This window comes from Perca flavescens, chromosome 4, assembly GCF_004354835.1.
Source record: "Perca flavescens isolate YP-PL-M2 chromosome 4, PFLA_1.0, whole genome shotgun sequence".
Lineage (NCBI taxonomy): Eukaryota > Metazoa > Chordata > Actinopteri > Perciformes > Percidae > Perca > Perca flavescens.
In genome coordinates, this window is record NC_041334.1 from 39,372,560 (window position 1) to 39,391,585 (window position 19,026).

Here is a 19,026-nt window from a genome sequence, read left to right on the forward strand (position 1 = left end):
TTTTCATAAACTAGTTGTTGGGAGATTTCAGTCTGGACAAAATTGACCATTTAATCATCATCCAGCTGATGGGAATCGTTGAGAAGCCACAGTAATAATAATTTGACAAAACAATCTCAAATCAAGGTCCACTTACTAGCTATTTCCTGAGCTTTTAGCCACAATCTCACAGACTTCACGAGCGGATAAAGTAAGCTGAGTTGTCCTGGGGTTGAGGGTAAATCTTTTGATTAAAGAAGGCCATGAGTAGCAGCTGAAAGCTCCATAAAAAGCTGGTTAGACATGGCCGATTACCAACGTACAGCTTCTCTCCACACTACCAGACCTCTGGCAGTCAAATACACTGTGTGTGTGTGTGTGTGTGTGTGTGTGTGTGTGTTTGTCCACACAGATACACAAACTGTGGTGTTAGTTACATCAGAGGCACTTTGACCCCCTTTTCTGTGCCCTGAAAAATGAAGGAAAAAAAACCCTAAATAAATCAGACTTTTATTAAAAAAAAAGAAAAATGCAGCTTCAAGTTTCAACCCCAAACAACAAACTCCCCTGGGAAAAAGACAAAAAAGAAGAACAATGCCATGTTAGACATCAACACGGCCGACTAAAACCACAACAGAGCAGCACTCCCAGAAACGAGAGCAACCCTTTGCAGCAGCCTGTCGGACCAGATCAGGTCCCACGGACACTCAGACTCTGATTCAGGTCAACAGCTCATCGTCCTGATCTCACTTCAGTTGTTACTAACCAGGGCTGCGCTCGATTGAAGAACTTCTGAGTCGACAAACACTCATTCAACTGTATCGACTAATCGATTAGTTGATTTAATCGACACATCTGTAAATCTGAGTTTCTCCGCAAAAGCACCACTTTAGTTCTTGTGTTTACCAGAGATGTGCTCGTACGTTTCTTGGAAATAAGTCATTCAGCATGAAAACAGCATCAGACATGACTAATGGACTAAAGAGATCTAAGCTGACTAAGACCAAAACCACCGATTAGTCCACTAATCCACTAAGAGGGAGCAGACCTACTACTGACGTGGAGTTACTTTATCGTTTAACTGACATCTGGAGCCGAGAGTCTTTTATTTTTAAAGTCTGATCAGATTAATTTACTCGACAGGGAGGCCCGGCACAAATACGAGCACATCAACTAGAATATTAAACTTATTAAAACTTTATTTTGACAGACGGCCCGTCTAAACAACAGAGACTCAAGATAACAGGAAGCTTTTAGCGCCGCGCCAACGAATAGCACTTAACGGGATTATAAACTGCTTTGCCAAATTGGTATTTCAATATTTTTCTTTTTAAATCTATTTTCTACCCTGACAAGAAAAACAAAAAAGGTAATTCTTTCAAATTCAAATTTAAAGATTTAGGCACCAAATACCTGCAGGTGAAATCCAAAAGGAGTCCTACATTCAGACAGAGGACTCGTACGCAGGGGTTTTAACCAGTCCTCCAGAAAAATGCTTTGAGGTTTTTTTGTGATTGTTGCGGGGCAAAAATCCTTGATTATGCGGCACGTTTTCTTAAAAAATGTGATGGAATATGCAGGATATTTATGCAATTTTATGCGATGAAAATGCGGTAACTTGCTAAAAAACTGCAGTTTGATGAAAAAGAGAAGAAAAAAAGTCGAAAGTAAGTAAGGTGGGAAGTAATCAACATTTTTCAAGATGTATTATGGGACTTTTTTTGCAGCGAAAATGCGGAGATTATGAAATCATGCAAGCCCCGCATATTTTGCGCGGAAATCTGCAATTTATGCGGCGAAAGTGCGGCATATGTCTCATATACTGTAGTCTTCTCGCTTACATTTTGGGTCTCATAAAGCCCCCAAAAAGTTCGGCAAAAAAGTTCCTCAGCCAGCAACAAATACGTTGAAAAAAAGCACCCAAAAAGTTGGAAAAAGCCTGAAAAATGCGCATAAAAATGTGGCCCCCCCAGCGTAAAAATACAGACTTTGGCTGATCATGCGTTGAATTATGCGATCGCATAATCGTGTTTTTCTGGAGAGAATGGTTAAAGAATGTAATGGGTCCAATTAAAGCTGAACGTGGGGCCGGTTTATGTTGTAGGGCTCTCCTCAGTCAAGAGGCTACTAACCTAAAGCTGTCGGTCAGCTGCCCAGTCCGCCCAAACAAATAGGACCACTTGAACGCTGCCTGTTAACAGACTCCAACAGCCAATGAGATCAATGGAGATGTGGTCACATGCTCCTTCCAGCAAATGCAGAACTGAAGAATGTGGATCCTGGACCCCTGACTGGACCGAGGCAGCTGGAAAGGGTTGCGTTCGCTTAAGGCCATTTTATGATTCTGAGGAATACTTGTGCGCTGGTGTGTGCGTCATGCTGGCATGTGTCTGTGTGTGTCTGTGTGTGTCTGTGTGTGTCTGTGTGTGTCTGTGTGGGGAGTGTGTGGTAGAGCGAGGGAGAAGTGAGAGACACTAGAGTCCTAGTGAGAGAACCAAAGTGTCTCCCTGGTTCTTTGTGACCACTGTTTGTTGAAATAGAGCTTATCAGGGTCTCCCCTAGCTGTAGATAGGTGGGGTCTCCTCTAGCTGTAGATAGGTGGGGTCTCCTCTAGCTGTAGATAGGTGGGGTCTCCCCTAGCTGTAGATAGGTGGGGTCTCCTCTAGCTGGAGATAGGTGGGGTCTCCTCTAGCTGGAGATAGGTGGGGTCTCCCCTAGCTGTAGATAGGTGGGGTCTCCTCTAGCTGGAGATAGGTGGGGTCTCCTCTAGCTGGAGATAGGTGGGGTCTCCCCTAGCTGTAGATAGGGGGGGTCTCCTCTAGCTGTAGATAGGTGGGGTCTCCTCTAGCTGTAGATAGGTGGGCCAACACATTTTTTGTGCATGCATCGTTTTAGTCCGGTGCAACACCAGCAGAGCTGCCGCTAGTTAGCTTAGCGTAGTGAATGGAATCCTATGTTGCCAGTTAGCATGTTGTGAGTAAAAGTGAGCCAACAAAAGAAAAAAAACAACCTAATTACTTTCACTGAGACAAAAAATGCGTTGGCCCACCTATCTACAGCCAGGGGAGACCGTGATAAGAACTATTTCAACAAACGGTGGAGTATCCCTTTAACCCTCTCCTTGATCTCATGTTTATGGAGAAGGAGAACCAGGACATGAGTCGGGGGGGAAATGTAACGCTACCACACTACGGCCGAGAGATGTGTAGTTACACATGCAGAAGCATAAAACAGCCTTTATGGTGGGACGGGCGAAAACGCCACCCGTGGCAGGTGTTTGTGTGGCAGCTTGGCCTGCTGGAGAGCACTCTGTTAACCCAGAAATCAGCAGAGAGACAAAAACCCTTCCCCAAAAAAAAAAAAAAAAAAAATGAAAAAAAAGAAGCCCCCACCACAGCCGAGAGAGAGCCGAGAAACCAACAACACGGAAAAATAAAAACTGAGAAGCTTCTGGATCCTCCGTAGAAACCACAACCTTTATATTCCCTCTACAATTATGTACAATTAGACTTTATACAAGTAAAGCAGTGATGCTCTCCTCAGAGCGCGCGGTGTGTGTGTGTGTGTGTGTGTGTGTGTGTGTGTGTGTGTGTGTGTGTGTCCTAGGTGGAGCTGCTTTTGGAGAGGCTGGGGTAGAGGACGGCTGCCGTCACTGCGACCATCACTGCGATGACCGGCATCCAGGGGCTCCAGCCGCTCTGTAAGAGAGAGACAACCACACACGCACGCACGCACAGAGACACACACACACACACACACACACACACACACACACACACACACACACACACACACACACACACACACACACACACACACACACACACACACACACACACACACACACACACACACACACACACACACACACACACACACACACACACACACACACACACACACACACACACACACACACACACACAGACACACACACACACACACACACGCACACACACACACACACACACACACACACACACACACACACACACACACACACACACACACACACACAGACACACACACACACACAGAGAGACACACACACACACACACACACACACACACACACAGAGACAGACACAGACACACACACACACACAGACAGACCCACAGGCACACACACACACACACACACACACACAGAGACACACACACACAGACAGACAGACCCACAGGCACACACACACACACACACACACGCACAGAGAGACACAGACGCACACAGAGACACACACACACACACACACACACACACACAGACACACACACACACACACACACGCACAGAGAGACAGACACAGAGACACACACACACACACACACACACACACACACACACACACACACACACACACAGAGACACAGACACACACAGAGACACACACACACACACACACAGGCACACACACACACACACACAGGCACACACACACACACACACAGAGAGACACACAGAGAGACACAAAAAAAATCAAGTTAGTCTGCATCATCATGGCCAAACTTTGAAACAAACTGGATTAGATACTGAAAGCAGGAAAGAGAGAAGATGAAGAGGAGCAGAAGAGGGAAAGAAGACTTAAATAACTAAAGATGATAAAATGAAAAAGAGTCAAGCCTAAGAAGCTCCTGTTATCTTTCGATGCTCTGAAAGCAACTCATGCACAAAAGATAAGGACTTAAATACTGAATAATAATAATCGTTTGGGGCTTCAGGAAAGAAAGAGGAGAGGAGAAAATAAAAAACTAAACGGAAGATGTGGGAATGTCCAGGGGTATCTAATTTGTGGAGGTGGTGATCGGTACTATTGCCGTTTTAACAGGGGTTCAGTTCCCAATGGATCCTGCTGTGCATCTCTTAAAGGTCCCATGACATGGTGCTCTTTGGATGCTTTTATATAGACCTTAGTGGTCCCCTAATACTGTATCTGAAGTCTCTTTTATATAGACCTTAGTGGTCCCCTAATACTGTATCTGAAGTCTCTTTTATATAGACCTTAGTGGTCCCCTAATACTGTATCTGAAGTCTCTTTTATATAGACCTTAGTGGTCCCCTAATACTGTATCTGAAGTCTCTTTTATATAGACCTTAGTGGTCCTCTAATACTGTATCTGAAGTCTCTTTTATATAGACCTTAGTGGTCCCCTAATACTGGATACCCAGGGCTCGGTTTACACCTGTCACCATTTCTAGCCACTGGGGGACCATAGGCAGGCTGGGGGAACTCATTAATTTAAAAAAAAAAACTCATAAAGTGACATTTTCATGCCATGGGACTTTTAAACGATGATTCCCGTCTTGCTCTTCCTGAGAAAACTGGTAAAGTTTGGCTAGCAGGCTTAACTGCAGCTAAGAAGATAGTAATTCAGTGCTGGAAATCTCACGATCACTCTCTAGGGTTCACTGGCTCCGGTCGTTTTTGGATATTTCCTACCTAGAATTGTCTTCAGCAAGAATAAATGATGCTCAGCTGCATACAATTTTAATATGGGAGAAGTTGATATCTAATTTAAAAGATCTTTTGTTGAGATAGGAGTGCTGTGTGTGTGTGTATGTATCAACAACCTGCTGGAGGATGGGAGGGGAAGGGGTTTGATAGTGAAACGTGTGAATGTATTTTCTTGTATGTCAATAAAAAAAAAATCAATAACAAAAAAAGTAAATAAAACGAAAAAAAAAAAAAAAAAAAAGATGAAGCAGCAAAGTAAACGAGGCTAAGGAGGAGCTTCCCTGAGTAGAAAAAAAAGAGAAACGTTACGGTACAGACTGGAAACACCGGTCAGACATTCCCAAACAAACGAGCAACAAACACTGGACGGACATGATGGACAGAAGGATGGATTTTTTTCTTATAAAAGTGAAGAAACTGCAGTGATTCCAAAGAAAAACTTGAAGACAAAAAGATGGATGTTAACAAAACAAACCTGTTAGCAGGTACAGTAAGACTGAAAAGAACTGAGATTAGGAAACAGACTGGATGCAAGAAATGGAAAAATGGAAAATGACCAATCCCTGTAGCAAGAGATGGAGAAAATGATGCTTAAAACAAATGAAAGAAGAAGCACCAACACCCTGAAAGTGAGAGGGACAGTTAATGAATGAACAAGGGAGGCCTTTCAATAAAGGCACTGACACACAAAGCCGATTATCGGCCGTGGGACAGTCTGGCGAGGTCAGTGACTCGAGTCTGTTCGGCTTTAATTTGGGCCGATTTGAGGGGCCAGTCTGACTCAATGACCCATCTGATTGGTGGAGCGCTAGCCCTTGACTAGCCAATCAGTGCACGAGAAAAACCGGAGCTGCCAACGCCAGTATCTTCTTATTACTCGCTGTGGTGTTCTCTTCCGTTCAGCGAGTAATGACAACAGGAATCCTTCTTGTAAACTTGCTTGTATTGTGACTTCTTGTGTTGTGAAGCACTTTGTGATTTTTATCTGTGAAAGGTACTATATAAATACTTTTACTTATATACTTAAATACTTTACTTACTTACTTGACTACTATCACCTCTCTCTGATGGAAACAAGGACTGACCACAGCGTGTTCTGTGTTTACCAGGTCTACAGAGATGGTCCCTTATTTATAGTTTTCATTTTTTGGGGCGATAATACAGATTAGTGCCTCCTGCTGTTATGGAGACATATTACTTCTCGTGCACGTGCAGAACGTACGCTCAAGTCTGCCTCTCTTCAGTGAGTTCTGAGACACTTTTTGGACCAACTCAGGCAGACTGATGAGTCTGACTGCCTCCTCTCGTCAGGTTGGTGTGTCAGAGCCTTTACAGATGGTCAGATGTGAAGCTACGAGCCCGACTCTTTAAAGGGAAACCTCTCTCTTCACAAGACGTTTCAGAAGAGTCCGAAATAAAGCATTAGCTAGCGTCATGCTAAGACGGTATTAACGGTTTCTCAAAGTAAGCGCTCACATCCTGATTCTCATATCGACTTGGTGTTTAAAGTGCTCAGACCAACGCAGCATCTTGCTATTGATCAATACTAATTTAAACAATTCAGCATAATCTGAAAGAGAGTAATTAGTCTAATTACTTGTGGGGGAAAACATCAAATTGGAAGAATTGTTGCAAATGTCCTGTTCTTTCCACATAAATGTATCATAAATTGGAACCACTGTAAATTAAATAAATATTAATATTAATCTACATTAAAGAAAAGCCTGAGCTTAAATAAACTGCATTTTTTCTAAACTTTTTTTCCCTTGAATTTTGCCTGAGTAACTTTATTTGATCTCGTACTTTGTGTAAACTCGCACCAAGGGCCCTATTTTAACGATTTAAGTCAGAGGTGTCAGTTTCCCAGAGGGCCAGGCTGGAAAATGAGAATCACATCAAGGGCTGGACATGTGTATTATTGACATGTGTTTATTTAAGAGAAAAAGTCAAATATTTTAACTGTATTATTCCATGTCTCATATACTGTAGTCTTCTCGCTTACATTTTGGGCCTCATAAAGCCCCCAAAAAGTTTGGCAAAAAAGTTCCTCAGCAAGCGACAAATACGTTGAAAAAAAGCGCCAAAAAAGTTGGAACAAGGCAGAAAAATGTGCATCAAAATCATCAGGAAAAAGTGCCAAAAACATCGTAAAAGCGCCAAAAACTTCCGGAAAAGTGTCAAAACTTTGAGTAAAGCATCCAAAACTTTAAAACAAAGTGCCTAAAGCATTGAAAAAAAGCGTATAAACTGCCGGAAAAGGCGTCAAAAATGTCGAAAAAAGCGACAAAAACTAGGTGGGCCTAATTGTATTGTGCGTTTAGGGCGCGTCCACAAATCCGGCCTTTCGCAAATTGTGATCCGGCCCGCATATCAATTAAGGGGTTCACAATAAATTTCGGCCTGCCTACTTTTTGTCGATATTTTTTTCCATGTTTTTAAAACATTTTTGTCACGCTGAGGAACTTTTTTGCTGACTTTTTTAGGGCTTTATGTCGACTGTAAGCGAGAAGACATATGAGACGCACAATAATACAGTTAAAGATATCTGACTCCTTTGAGTCAATTGTGGCATTCAGTGAAATTAAATTTGACACCCCTGGACGAACACATTTTTGACAATAAACCAAATATAGAACATTAGCTTTATAATTCGAGCTTCCTGGTGAGCAGTTTGCACAGATTACGGTGAGGACTACAGCCAAAAGATCACCAACTGCTCACATTTTCATCAAACCAGAGAGCTTTTCTTCTGGGATCCTGAGGACTAATGATTCCTTGAAGATGAAAAACTAAAAATGTCTAGGTCAGGCTAGACAGGGTAATAGGGAAAAATGGTATTTTACAATAACTATGAATGCACCACGAGGCTTACTAGTTTCAAGCGAACGCACAGTCTGTGTTTTAACTGCAGCTGCAGATTGTTTAACTGTGTGAAATGCAGTCACCCTTTACACCGTTTAGCTGTCAGCATTTTAACCGTGTTTAATCCAGCTGCTAGCTAACGCTAGGCTAACGTTACCTGCTGCTAAGTGTAGTGTTAACTAGCGTCACGTGCAGCGATGCTCCTGTTGCCTCTAACGTCTATTTCAGAGCATCAGAGAGCAGTGCAAGAGGCATTTAATTGGCACCGAAATCTGCGTTACAATTCGGTCTAGGTTCAGGGTTTCGGTACCCAACCCTACTCCAGGCACTGAAGAGAAGGAGCTCTCTCTTTAAAGTTTAAACTTGTGGTTGGTGGGAGCCCGTCCCTTTAAAGAGCAGAGTTTAGCGTTTGCTGCAGAAGAGCAGAAGACAGACTGACAGGCATGCAGTTAGAGCTGACAAAGACATACCGCGGTGAAGATGATATTGGGTCTTAAAAGGGTGTTTGGGAGGTGAAGAGAACGACCTGCTGATCAGAATTCAGGGTTCAACCCTAACGGCAGTCTGCACCACGATGCATATAACCGCAAAATAAATGTAACTTTGAATAATTTACCTCAAACTCGTTCTCCCTTCTCATTTGATAATGTTATTAAAAAGGGATGAAAACTAACTTGGTAAAAAGCTGTTTTTAAATGTAATACTCTGATCCCGGTTAGCTTTCACCGGTGCATCAGCTACTCTTCCTTTGGGTCCACAGATGTGTGAAACAATACTGTTAACATGCATATTCATAACATTTTGAGTTAGAGCATGCATTGGCAGAGGTCTGTGCTCTCAGAGTGCCCTTCTAATTTCTTTATATTTTACATTGATCCAATTACTGTATTTCAAATATTGTCCTGACATATCTCAACCTAATTATTATAGCCATCACAATTCCACAAGGATGCCCATTTAATGCCTTGTAGATGTAGATTGTAGAAAAAATACTTTTTATAGGAGCACTGAAGGTTAACAATCATGGCCGTGATTTAGATTTAGGAAGAATAATCATTTCAGCCAAGGTTAGACGGCGTGGGGTCAAAACATTGCTTACTGATACCAGTGAACGGCTAGTTTTCTTATCCAATTCTCAACACGCGACGCTGAATTCATCACAGATCAGGACGATGTTTTCACCTCCGTCACCTTTCCTTCCACAGATGATGTACAGATGGAGGCAAAAGAGAGAGAGATAGAGAGACAGACTGATGTCATGTCGGTGTGTACCTTTCTACCACAACTGGCCGAAACACCAGTACAGCAGAGCCAGGACAAGGCCAATGAATATGGCTTGGACAGGCTGCAGTATGGATGGCTAGAGGGAGGGAAGGGAGGGAGGGAGCAGAGGGATAAGAAGATATCAGCCGGCAAATCAACCAAAACCAACATGGAGGATGGAGCAGCTACAGCGAGGGGGGAGGAAGGGAGACAGATATATATATATATATATATATATATATATATATAAGAGAGAGAGAGAGAGAGAGAGAGAGAGATAGTAAACTGCTTTGGCAACATGTTTTCTTTGTTCATGCCAATAAAGCAAATTGAATTGAATTGACACAGAAAGAGAGAGAGACAGAAAGAAAGAGAAAGAGAGAGACACAGAGAGAGACAGAGACAGAGACAGAGATAGAGAAAGAGAAAGAGAGAGAGAGAGAGAGAGAGAGAGAGAGAGAAAGGAGGGTTGTAGGAAAGCAGGTTTATTTCGAGTCGGCCCGGTTCAACAAAGCCACACCACCAGTTCTACACATCCAACAGCTACATTCAAACACCACAGAAGAAGGTCCCTCCGTCACCAGGCTCTTTAAAAAGGGAAACATATCCAGCTTGGATTTCAGCTCCTTAACTTTCTGCACCAGAACATCTCGTTAGCACTCAGATAAACTGTCTGACAGTAATAACAGTCCTCCACTTGTCTTTTAAAATGCCAGAGTGAAATGTTTGGAATCTGATCTGACGTTTAGTTTTTAAAAACAAAAAAAAAAAAAAAAAAAAGATTGACAGGTTTATAAAATAAATGCTAAAATAAAACATGTGCTGATACATGACATGTGCCTGGTGCAGATAAAGAATGGACAAAAAAAGGTTATTTTTAACTTGAGTCCTACTTTCACAGTTTCTTCCATCATTTCTATCAGTACTAAACATATTGAACTTACCACCACCACAGACAAAGTCTGACAAGGCAAAAAACTCACCGGTCAGTCCTTCCAGAAAAAGATTTTTGTGATTGTTGCGGGGCAAAAATCCTTGATTATGCCGGACGTTTTCTTAAAAAATGCGATGGAATATGCAAGATATTTATGCAATGAAATTGCGGGAACTTGCAAAAACTGCTGTTTGATGAAGAAGAGAAAAAGAAAGTGATTCCCCCCCAACACGCTGCTTCTTGTGTGTGAAGTAAACTCAACATTTTTCAACTTTCTGCTAAGATATATAGATATATGTGACTTTTTCTGCAATACATCAATATGCGGACTTTGCCTGATTATGCATTGAATTATGCAATCGCATAATCACGATTTTCTGGAGGGACTGACCGGTGGCGAATGACAAACTTTGCTTTTTACCAAAAACTACACTGGTAGCTTTTTAAAAAGGGGAACTCCACCAATTTACACATCAAAGTCTGTTGTAAAGTGTTGGGATCCACCACAGCAAATGTGAGAAATGTTGCATAAAGCCTTTTGTGGCTCCACTGTACAGTCTGAGAAAATACCACCTGAAAGTGGGCACACCAGAATAATCCTGCTAACAATTCCTCACACAACTACAGTTGGTAAGGTAGACCGTGTTCAAAATTGAAGCAGGAAGTGGGTGTGAAACTTTATGTAAATGTTTACAAAGTGCACTTTGAAAGGTGAATGGTAAAATTATGACCCAAATAAGTTTCTTTCTAAACTGCCTGATCGTTTGACTGCTTGGGTCTCTAGTAATGTCACTAAGTTCCCAGATCTCAGCTACTGACTCGGTTACTGCATAGAATGAGCAGGAAGAAACGATGGTTAACTCTATGAAAATAAGACCAAAATTGTAATATCAGGAAATATCTTTTCGAAAAAATCTGTTAAAACTAGGGATGCACCGAATCCAGATTTTTGTGGTTCAGCCGAATACCGAATCCACTGGTTAAGATTCTGCCGAATACCGAATCCTCCTCCCATCCTCGGTCCATTAACCCAGTGAACACATTAATGATGTTAACGACGTGCACAGCCTCTAAAATAGTTAAATGTAACAACTTAATGTTGAATTCACACGCTCTTTGTGATTATTTGATGCTCTGCAGTGCAGTGTTGTAGAACTTGAGATCTGTCTCAAGACTACTTTTTGAAGGTCTTGGTATCGACCACATATTTACTCGGTCTTGTCTCGGTCTCTGATAAAGAGGACTCAGGATTTTATTTCAAGACCGGTCAAGACCACACCTGCCGGGATATCTCTACATTGCGTCTGCATTGTAGCGATATCACATCGTAGGAAAGCACATCGCTATCGCCAGACGAGAGACAATTTTGTTTGGCAAATTTTCTCTAACCAGTGTGTGATGAAGGTATGTTTGGGGGGTGAAGTTAGAAAGCTAACGTTGGCTAACGAGCAGCAGCCGGCCGTTCGGTCGCTCCGCTCCCACTATAGGGACTCCTCTACCGAGAGAACAGCTGACCGGGGAAGGAACAGTCTGGTTAACACCAGTTTTTAGCCATGACGGTCCTTCCTTTGCCGTTACCTGAAGTTGCTGCATTCTGGCTGCTGTCTGGAGATTCCTTCGTGCACAACTCGTATTCTTCCAGATGTTTGAGACCAGATGTTGTAACAGGGGCCATGTTGTGTATAGTTTAGGGTCCTCGCCACCACCAGACCAATCAGCATTGAACAGATTGAACATGTAGCTGGACTTGAATGGCCTTCTTTTGACTGAAAGTACTGCCAAACAACAACTTTTTCTGCTACCGATTTCCACTTTCTCACAGCCTGCTGCATTGAACGCTCCACCTACGTAAACACCTTCCCGTAACAAACGGCGCTGTCATTACGATAACCAGCGTAGAGCAAGCGTAGGGTTTGGTGGGAAAAAAAACTAAGGTTCGGCAGAAACCCAACCCCGTCAAAAAGCCCAATATTCAGCCCAATCAGAACCTGAATCCTGGATTCGGTAATCTGACTCCACCAGATGGATTGCTAAGCATTTGCATTATTGAACATTAAACATTATTTTAAGGAACAAAAGAATCTTTGGTGTTGCCTTTAAAGACTAATTCAGAATATACATTCAATTGATCAAATTGGACTTCAAATTTGCTTTAAAATGCAAAGCTATTTGGTATAGGTGTACCAAATTATTCTGTAGCTGCCCCAAATCAATATTCGGGCGAATCCGAAGCCAAATCCTGGATTTGGTGCATCCCTGGTGAAAACAAAGTGTGTTGGTCTAGTCCTGTGAATCTGGATCAGGACTTTTATTCTGAAAAACAAAAACCTGAGGAACCAGACAAACGTCTACCGTCACGTCAGCAAAAGACTGAAGAGTAAGAAGAGCTGAAGACAGGCAGATGAGAGAGAGAAGAGGAAGAAGGGTAACAGAGGAGGAGGTGGAGGAGGCTGCTCCACCTCTCTGTCATCTTCTGATTTGGGGTTTCCTGGAGATTTCACAAAGTAACAGCTGTTACTGATCAGCTCAGGATGGAAAGGCAGGAGAGACGATGATGAGTGATGATTTCTTATCATTTATATTCAGTTATTCACACCATCTGCTCGTATTTACGTCCACCACAGAGGTTGTTATAAGTCCTCTACCCGGACCAAAGGTCTGATTCCAGATTGGAGAGACATTTTGGGTCCAAAGTTAGCAAGTAAGAAGTGAGGAAGGAGGCTGTGAACTGGAAGTGCTGGGTGGGTTAGAGTCCATGAGCAAGTCTGGTGCTTCTCCTGCATTAATCTTTAAAGGTCCAATATGTAATACATTTTCTATAACAAATCCAAAAATGACCCCAATGCGTCATCAGATATTAATGAAACATGCTAAGCTGAAATACTATCTTTTCTGACAACAATGCTAATGCCAGTATTTTCTCCTTTTGAAATTTTCGTTCCGTGACGTAATGTGTGTTTGTGTTTTGGCCTGTGTCTCTGTGTGTGTGTGTTTTGGCCAGGTTGCCAGATATACCTGTAAACACGTAAACCCAGCGCCGGTACAGCTGTAACGTTAGTACAGCCATGAAAGCAGCAAACAAACGAACGGGATCAACGTAGATAGATTCTAGGTTCTAAAAAACCTCGGCATGTTTCTAACAGTTGCGTGACCAGAGACGTAACAAACCCGTCTGGGTAAATATTGGAGATGTATTAGAAAGATGGAGACAGCTTGGAGCCCAAAAGGAATTAGAGTTGGCCAATTTCTAGGGCTGCTCCCTCTTAGTCGATTAATCGGTCGTTTTGGTCTTAGTCAACTTTTTTCATGCTGAATGACTTATTTTCCAAGAAACGTACTTGCACATCTCTGGTAAACACAAGAATTAAAGTGGTGTTTTTGCATGACTCTTTGTGGAGAAACTCAGATTTACAGATCTGTCGATTAAATCAACTAATCGATTAGTCGATACAATTGAATGAGTGTTAGTCGACTAAGAATTTCTTTAAATCGAGCACAGCCCTACTAATTTCCTCCTGAACAGGTAAGCATTAGCTTCAGGCTAATTTATCACAGCCACTAGGGACGGGCATTTTATGTCATTTCAACATTTGTGTTCTCACACTGAATTATATAGCTAGAGTACCCGAGTTGGTTACTCGCAAAAACAATTGAGACACAGCCAGTAAAGTGATCCCGACTGGTCCTGGCTAGTCCTGGCTAACACCGCCATGCTAACACTGCTAACCAGGCAAGCGGGCCACTGCTGCTACAGCGTGTAATTCAGCGGCTGGAGCCGACAACGGTGAGTTAATTTAAGCCACGAGAGGGGGGCTGTAAATCGGGAAGAGAGAACCGTGAGTTTGCAGTGCGTTTAGCGATTGTTGCCGCAATTTTAAGCCAATGAAGTGTGTTCAGTTGGCAAGGTAGTGGTATTTTTAGCGGTTCCTATTGTAATTCTAATCCGAGGAAGTGTGCCTGTCAGTCGCATACAGAGCTCTGCATGAGCACGGGCTTCTATAACTGTCAATATAGCTATCATCTACTGTTAGCTACTCCGCTGTGCTGTGGAGTAATGTCTGGCTATGTGAGACTAGCATCTACCGTTAGCTACTCCGCTGTGCTGTGGAGTAACGTCTGGCTATGTGAGACTAGCATCTACCGTTAGCTACTCCGCTGTGCTGTGGAGTAACGTCTGGCTATGTGAGACTAGCATCTACCGTTAGCTACTCCGCTGTGCTGTGGAGTAACGTCTGGCTATGTGAGACTAGCATCTACCGTTAGCTACTCCGCTGTGCTGTGGAGTAACGTCTGGCTATGTGAGACTAGCATCTACCGTTAGTTACTCCGCTGTGCTGTGGAGTAACGTCTGGCTATGTGAGACTAGCATCTACCGTTAGCTACTCCGCTGTGCTGTGGAGTAACGTCTGGCTATGTGAGACTAGCATCTACCGTTAGCTACTCCCGCTGTGCTGTGGAGTAACGCCTGGCTATGTGAGACTAGCATCTACCGTTAGCTACTCCCCTGTGCTGTGGAGTAACATCTGGCTATGTGAGACTAGCATCTACGTTAGCTACTCCGCTGTGCTGTGGAGTAAAGTCTGGCTATGTGAGACTAGCATCTACCGTTAGCTACTCCGCTGTGCTGTGGAGTAACGTCTGGCTATGTGAGACTAGCATCTACCGTTAGCTACTCCGCTGTGCTGTGGAGTAACGTCTGGCTATGTGAGACTAGCATCTACCGTTAGCTACTCCGCTGTGCTGTGGAGTAACGTCTGGCTATGTGAGACTAGCATCTACCGTTAGCTACTCCGCTGTGCTGTGGAGTAACGTCTGGCTATGTGAGACTAGCATCTACCGTTAGCTACTCCGCTGTGCTGTGGAGTAACGTCTGGCTATGTGAGACTAGCATCTACCGTTAGCTACTCCGCTGTGCTGTGGAGTAACGTCTGGCTATGTGAGACTAGCATCTACCGTTAGCTACTCCGCTGTGCTGTGGAGTAACGTCTGGCTATGTGAGACTAGCATCTACCGTTAGCTACTCCGCTGTGCTGTGGAGTAACGTCTGGCTATGTGAGACTAGCATCTACCGTTAGCTACTCCGCTGTGCTGTGGACTCTGGCTATGTGAGACTAGCATCTACCGTTGTTACTCCGCTGTGCTGTGGAGTAACGTCTGGCTATGTGAGACTAGCATCTACCGTTAGCTACTCCGCTGTGCTGTGGAGTAACGTCTGGCTATGTGAGACTAGCATCTACCGTTAGCTACTCCGCTGTGCTGTGGAGTAACGCCTGGCTATGTGAGACTAGCATCTACGTTAGCTACTCCCCTGTGCTGTGGAGTAACGTCTGGCTATGTGAGACTAGCATCTACCGTTAGCTACTCCGCTGTGCTGTGGAGTAAAGTCTGGCTATGTGAGACTAGCATCTACCGTTAGCTACTCCGCTGTGCTGTGGAGTAACGTCTGGCTATGTGAGACTAGCATCTACCGTTAGCTACTCCGCTGTGCTGTGGAGTAACGTCTGGCTATGTGAGACTAGCATCTACCGTTAGCTACTCCGCTGTGCTGTGGAGTAACGTCTGGCTATGTGAGACTAGCATCTACCGTTAGCTACTCCGCTGTGCTGTGGAGTAACGTCTGGCTATGTGAGACTAGCATCTACCGTTAGCTACTCCGCTGTGCTGTGGAGTAACGTCTGGCTATGTGAGACTAGCATCTACCGTTAGCTACTCCGCTGTGCTGTGGAGTAACGTCTGGCTATGTGAGACTAGCATCTACCGTTAGCTACTCCGCTGTGCTGTGGAGTAACGTCTGGCTATGTGAGACTAGCATCTACCGTTAGCTACTCCGCTGTGCTGTGGAGTAGTCTGGCGTTAGCTCTGGCTGTGCTGTGGAGACTAGCATCTACCGTTAGCTACTCCGCTGTGCTGTGGAGTAACGTCTGGCTATGTGAGACTAGCATCTACCGTTAGCTACTCCCTGTGCTGTGGAGTCTGGCTATGTGAGACTAGCATCTACTGTTAGCTACTCCGCTGTGCTGTGGAGTAACGTCTGGCTATGTGAGACTAGCATCTACCGTTAGCTACTCCGCTGTGCTGTGGAGTAACGTCTGGCTATGTGAGACTAGCATCTACCGTTAGCTACTCCGCTGTGCTGTGGAGTAACGTCTGGCTATGTGAGACTAGCATCTACCGTTAGCTACTCCGCTGTGCTGTGGAGTAACGTCTGGCTATGTGAGACTAGCATCTACCGTTAGCTACTCCGCTGTGCTGTGGAGTAACGTCTGGCTATGTGAGACTAGCATCTACTGCTAGCTACTCCCCTGTGCTGTGGAGTAATGTCTGGCTATGTGAGACTAGCATCTACCGTTAGCTACTCCGCTGTGCTGTGGAGTAACGTCTGGCTATGTGAGACTAGCATCTACCGTTAGCTACTCCGCTGTGCTGTGGAGTAACGTCTGGCTATGTGAGACTAGCATCTACCGTTAGCTACTCCGCTGTGCTGTGGAGTAATGTCTGACTATGTGAGACTAGCATCTACCGTTAGCTACTCCTCTGTGCTGTGGAGTAATGTCTGGCTATGTGAGACTAGCATCTACCGTTAGCTACTCCGCTGTGCTGTGGAGTAACGTCTGGCTATGTGAGACTAGCATCTACCGTTAGCTACTCCGCTGTGCTGTGGAGTAATGTCTGGCTATGTGAGACTAGCATCTACCGTTAGCTACTCCGCTGTGCTGTGGAGTAATGTCTGGCTAAGTGAGACTAGCGTCTAGCAACGTTGTTGTGGATGCTGCGGTCTCAGCCTGGCAACCCCCGTGAACTTCCGAGTCTCAGGATTAGGGGGCGGTATTTTGAATTTTCACTTTATTTAACTATTTTAAACACTAGCTGTCAGTATTACATATTGCACCTTTAAGCAAAAAAAAAAAAAAACAGAACTTTGGAAAAAAAACCTAATGAAAACATCTGGATTTAAAGCTAAGTGAACACAAGAATAAAATGTTAAAACCCAAATAGTTCATATGGTCTTTGGTATTATTAAAAGGTGCAGTGTGTGTGTGTGTGTGTGTGTGTGTGTGCATGTGGGTGTGTGTGTGTGTGTGTGTGTGTGTGTGTGTGTGTGTGTGTGTGTGTGTGTGTATACTTACGGAGCTGGTCTTGTCCTGCAGCAGCTTCAGGCTGCTCCTGCACTGCTCCAGCTCCTCGTGGATTTTCAGGTTCTCCTTCTCTGTTCTCTCATAGTTCTGACGGAGGTTCAATAGCTGGGACTGTGTCTCCTCACACACACACACACACACACACACACACACACACACACACACACACACACACACACACACACACACACACACGATTTCTATATCACATGTTATCTCTATAAATATCCATAAAGAAGTGACAACTTAACAACTTCGAGGGATTGTGTACCTCTCTGCAGTGTGTGTGTGTGTGTGTGTACACTAGGAATGGGCATATCAAGCAAAAATAAAATAAAATATTCACTGGGGCCTATTTGAATATTCCTTGAGGATGTAGTGTGTGTGTGTGTGCGCCTCCATCTTCTACAGTGTTTGTGTGTGTACACCTCTCTCTGCAGTGTGTGTACACCTCTCTCTGCAGTGTTTTGTGTGTGTGTGTGTGTACCTCTCTCTGCAGTGTGTGTGTACACCTCTCTCTGCAGTGTGTGTACCTCTCTCTGCAGTGTGTGTGTACACCTCTCTCTGCAGTGTGTGTACCTCTCTCTGCAGTGTGTGTGTGTACCTCTCTCTGCAGATGCAGTGTGTGTACCTCTCTCTGCAGTGTGTGTACACCTCTCTCTGCAGAGTGTGTGTGTGTACCTCTCTCTGCTGTGTGTGTGTGTACACCTCTCTCTGCAGAGTGTGTGTGTGTGTACACCTCTCTCTGCTGTGTGTGTGTACACCTCTCTCTGCTGTGTGTGTGTACCTCTCTCTGCAGTGTGTGTGTGTATACCTGTCTCTGCAGTGTGTGTACCTCTCTTTGCAGTGTGTGTGTGTGTGTGTACCTCTCTCTGCTGTGTGTGTGTTGTGTGTGTACCTCTCTCTGCAGTGTGTGTGTGTGTGTGTGTACCTCTCTTTGCAGTGTGTGTGTGTGTGTGTGTACCTCTCTGCTGTGTGTGTGTGTGTGTGCCTCTCTCTGCAGTGTGTGTGTGTGTTGTGTGTATACCTCTCTCTGCAGTGTGTGTGTGTGTGTGCGTGTGTGTTGTGTGTGTACCTCTCTCTGCAGTGTGTGTGTGTTTGTGTGTACCTCTCTCTGCAGTGTGTGTGTGTGTGTGTGTGTGTGTTGTGTGTGTACCTATCTCTGCAGTGTGTGTGTGTGTGCCTCTCTCTGCAGTGTGTGTGTGTGCCTCTCTCTGCAGTGTGTGTGTGTGTGTACCTCTCTCTGCAGTGTGTGTGTGTGTGTGTGTACCTCTCTCTGCAGTGTGTGTGTGTGTGTGTGTGCGTGTGTGTTGTGTGTGTACCTCTCTCTGCAGTGTGTGTGTGTGTGTGTGTGTGTACCTCTCTCTGCAGTGTGTGTGTGTGTGTGTGCGTGTGTGTG

At 44.2% G+C, this 19,026-nt stretch overlaps 1 protein-coding gene across 8 annotated transcripts in view; it reads right to left on the reverse strand.

Annotated features, from left to right (window-relative positions):
* Positions 1-3,347: 3,347 nt before the first annotated feature.
* The window catches only part of slmapa (sarcolemma associated protein a), a 111,725-nt gene continuing 96,046 nt past the window's right edge, over positions 3,348-19,026 (reverse strand). For 6 of the 8 annotated variants that reach the window (XM_028576476.1, XM_028576482.1, XM_028576481.1 and 3 more), the window contains 2 exons: positions 17,619-17,753; positions 3,348-3,677 (listed from right to left, as the gene is read on the reverse strand). In XM_028576476.1, the coding sequence (XP_028432277.1) occupies positions 3,582-3,677; positions 17,619-17,753 (231 nt within the window). In that variant the 3' untranslated portion in view covers positions 3,348-3,581. Of the gene's footprint in view, positions 3,678-9,566; positions 9,655-17,618; positions 17,754-19,026 lie in introns of all 8 variants that reach the window. The other 2 variants (XM_028576483.1, XM_028576477.1) reach the window with 1 other exon arrangement.